Below are 3,028 nucleotides of genomic sequence, written 5' to 3' on the forward strand. Positions count from 1 at the left end.
AAAAAAAAAAGTAGAAAGTCTTTATTGTCATTACACACAAGTGTAGTACCTGTGTAACAAGATTGAAGCAACCACTTTACAATGTCAACACGAAATATAAAAATATAAAATGCATTACAGGTAGTGCAAGAAAAAAAAGAGGGGGGGGGGTACCTGGTACAGAGTCCTGAGAGCATCTATATACATATATAAAATATTTTTGTACACACATTATGCAAAAATATACTTTGCTGTGTCAGAAGTCCTGACTATTAAACATTGCCCATTAATGACACTAAGGGATTGAGTATTTAGGATTTAGTGTGTAAGGATCAGTGATGCAAATTAACTAAGTACATTTATCCACACTGTACTTAAGAACAAACTTGAGGTACTTTACTCAGGTATTTCCATTTTCTGCTACTTTATAACTCCTACATTTCAGAGGGAAATATTGCACAATTTACTGCACTACATTTATTTTCAAACTTTTGTTACTTTGCAGATTCAGATTAATGATAAAACATAAATATACGATGTGTTATTATTTATTAACCTAAAACTTCTGGAGGAAATTCACAAAATAAGCTCCACTTTTACCAGCTGCAACATTAAAGTAATAAACACTTGAATACATCAATAATAATAATCCAATAATAAAATGAATATTCTGAAATGGGTCTTTCTGCATAATGAGTACTTTTACTCTTGGTACTTTAAGTATATGTAGATGCTAATTCTTTTGTAATTATATTTAAGTACGATTTTGAATGCTGTAATAATATTTGCAGATTTTCTACACTGTGGTATTGTTTCTTCTAATTACAATTAGATCTTTGACCGCTGATTGGGACTAAAAGAAAAGGTTAGTTACGCGTAAAGTTTTGCATAAAAATGAGAATATTAACATAAGGAGAGACAATATGTGAAAAAAAAAAATGGACCCGGAGAAGAAACTGCAATCACTTTAGTCACATTTGAATGTGAGGTTTGTATTTAATTGAGTGTTCAAATTAGAGTTGCGTTTCCAAAATTAAAAAATCAACTTTACCCTATTTACTACAAAGTACCATATATACCATAAATTCAGTCGGATTGTGAAAAGAACGACAAGATGAAGCTAACATCAAATAACAATAAAGATCACACAAACAGAAATGCAAATTAAGCCCAAATAGTTCTTTCACACGTCTCTAGAGATAACAAACTTCCTCCTAAAACAGGAAACAAAGGCAGGTTCAGTATTTGCCGAGTCAAGCTCGGTCAGCTGTGTTCGCCCTTTCAGACCTGTGAAGAGTGATAAACACGCAGTAAGTGACCATTGCTCATTTACAGCTTCCCTTTGCTTCATCGCATCAGTTAACACACACAATGTGTGCTGCTCTGCAACAGAAACAGAAACTTTGTCTGTGAAAACAGAAGAGATTTTGAAAAAATAGAAAGACCCAGAAAGTCTGTGAGCTATCTCTGACCGTGTGGTCATGTATGATGTGTGTCTAAAGCATGGAGAAGAAAAATGTCTACCTCCAGTTTTTATGCAAACATATTGACAGGTCAATTTAAAGAGATAGACCCGTTGAACCAGTGTGTTTACCTTGTTGTTGTAGTCTTTGGTTCCTCCCCACATCACGACCCCTGAAGCTCCCAGAGCTGCAGACTCTCCTATGGTGCTCACCAGGTCGGTCTGAAACAGGACCAACCACACAGGAACATAGATTAATACTTTCCATTCCTAATAATCACATTTTAGATTGCTTTAATGCGTTTCAGTTAGGTTATTTATATAAACGCCAATGTATAGTACTGGAACTTGAAACTTGCTGACCGATAATTAAACCGCCATTCATATCCCATGTGTTGTATTCCCCTTAACCATAAAAAAAAAAAGTTTTTGGTAACTTATTATCGATTTTTCCCCCCATATTTTTGTCACTTTTTCAATGTTGTAGGTGCTTTTTTGTAATGTTTTTGGTGTTTTTTGATCTTTTTAATGTTGACATTTTCAGCGCTTATTTCAACGGCCCATTTGTTGTGAGAAAAAAAACAATTAACTGAAAACGGGTCAATTTGACCCAAGGACAACCTGAGGGTTAAAGTGTAAGTCAACTGTTTTGTTCAGTGGCTTTTTCCCAGGTTAAAAAGCAGACTGTTGTAGTTGAGATGGAAATTGGGAACCCTACCTATCTACTTACTTCTATTCAAAAAAGTGACAAAAATGTTGCAGAGCATGGATGCGGTGTTTGTAGATGTGCAGGTTTTTGTTTTAAGTTGACGAAATGACAACTCTTTAAATGACATTACATTACTTAAATCAACACAAGAAGCGCTAACTGCTCCTTGTAACCACAACCACAGCTTCTGTCAGTCACTTCTGATAGTTAAAGGCGGCCATGTTTGTTTTCCAGGTTTGATTAAGCAGACAGTTGAGTTCCTGAATGCCTAGCTAAAATCTGGGCACGCATTCAGAGAGCGCAGACCTCAGTCAAGGCGTGCCCTATCTCACCATGTTAAGCAGTGTGATTTTTCCTAGTCGGAAAAGTCAATTTATTCCAACACCGCATGAATGCAGCAGAAACGCCTTGTCTCATAAAGTTAACCCTTAAGTTGTCCTCCCGTTAACCATGAACTTGTCCTTCCAGGTCAAAATTGAAAATGAACTTTTTTTTGTGCTTTTCCAATGTTTTTGTCACTTTTTCTGATTTATTTGTCGCTTTTTCCATGCTTTTGTGCGCTTTTTTTAATACCTGAGCTGGTTTTATAATAGGCTTTACACTTATTCTTGGAATTCATGGTCAACAAACCTCATTTATATCAAATTATACGTACGTTTTTAGATAAAAAGGCAGAAATTATGAAATATTTTGACTGGATCACAAATGGGTATACAGTATGTCAAAGTTTAGTCCGGATATTGTTTTGAAACCATTAAAAAAAGAACTCAAATGCTATAAGATTAAATAAAACATCCAATAAAATTCAATGTAAGTAATCATTGATGTTACCTGAACAACGTATGGAATCATCCATGTTATTTTTGGGCAATTTGGTT

General features: G+C 34.8%; 1 protein-coding gene and 1 long non-coding RNA gene across 2 annotated transcripts in view; both read right to left on the reverse strand.

Annotated features, from left to right (window-relative positions):
• LOC116693809 (uncharacterized) overlaps positions 1-3,028 on the reverse strand; it is a 15,821-nt gene that overhangs the window by 1,651 nt on the left and 11,142 nt on the right. The gene's annotated exons all lie outside the window — the stretch shown is intronic.
• The window catches only part of LOC116693759 (hyaluronidase PH-20), a 7,774-nt gene that overhangs the window by 585 nt on the left and 4,161 nt on the right, over positions 1-3,028 (reverse strand). Inside the window, exon 3 of the mRNA XM_032522987.1 lies at positions 1,574-1,663. Within this exon, the coding sequence (XP_032378878.1) occupies positions 1,574-1,663 (90 nt within the window). The remainder of the gene's footprint in view (positions 1-1,573; positions 1,664-3,028) is intronic.

The sequence above is a fragment of the Etheostoma spectabile genome, chromosome 8, assembly GCF_008692095.1.
Source record: "Etheostoma spectabile isolate EspeVRDwgs_2016 chromosome 8, UIUC_Espe_1.0, whole genome shotgun sequence".
Classification (NCBI taxonomy): domain Eukaryota; kingdom Metazoa; phylum Chordata; class Actinopteri; order Perciformes; family Percidae; genus Etheostoma; species Etheostoma spectabile.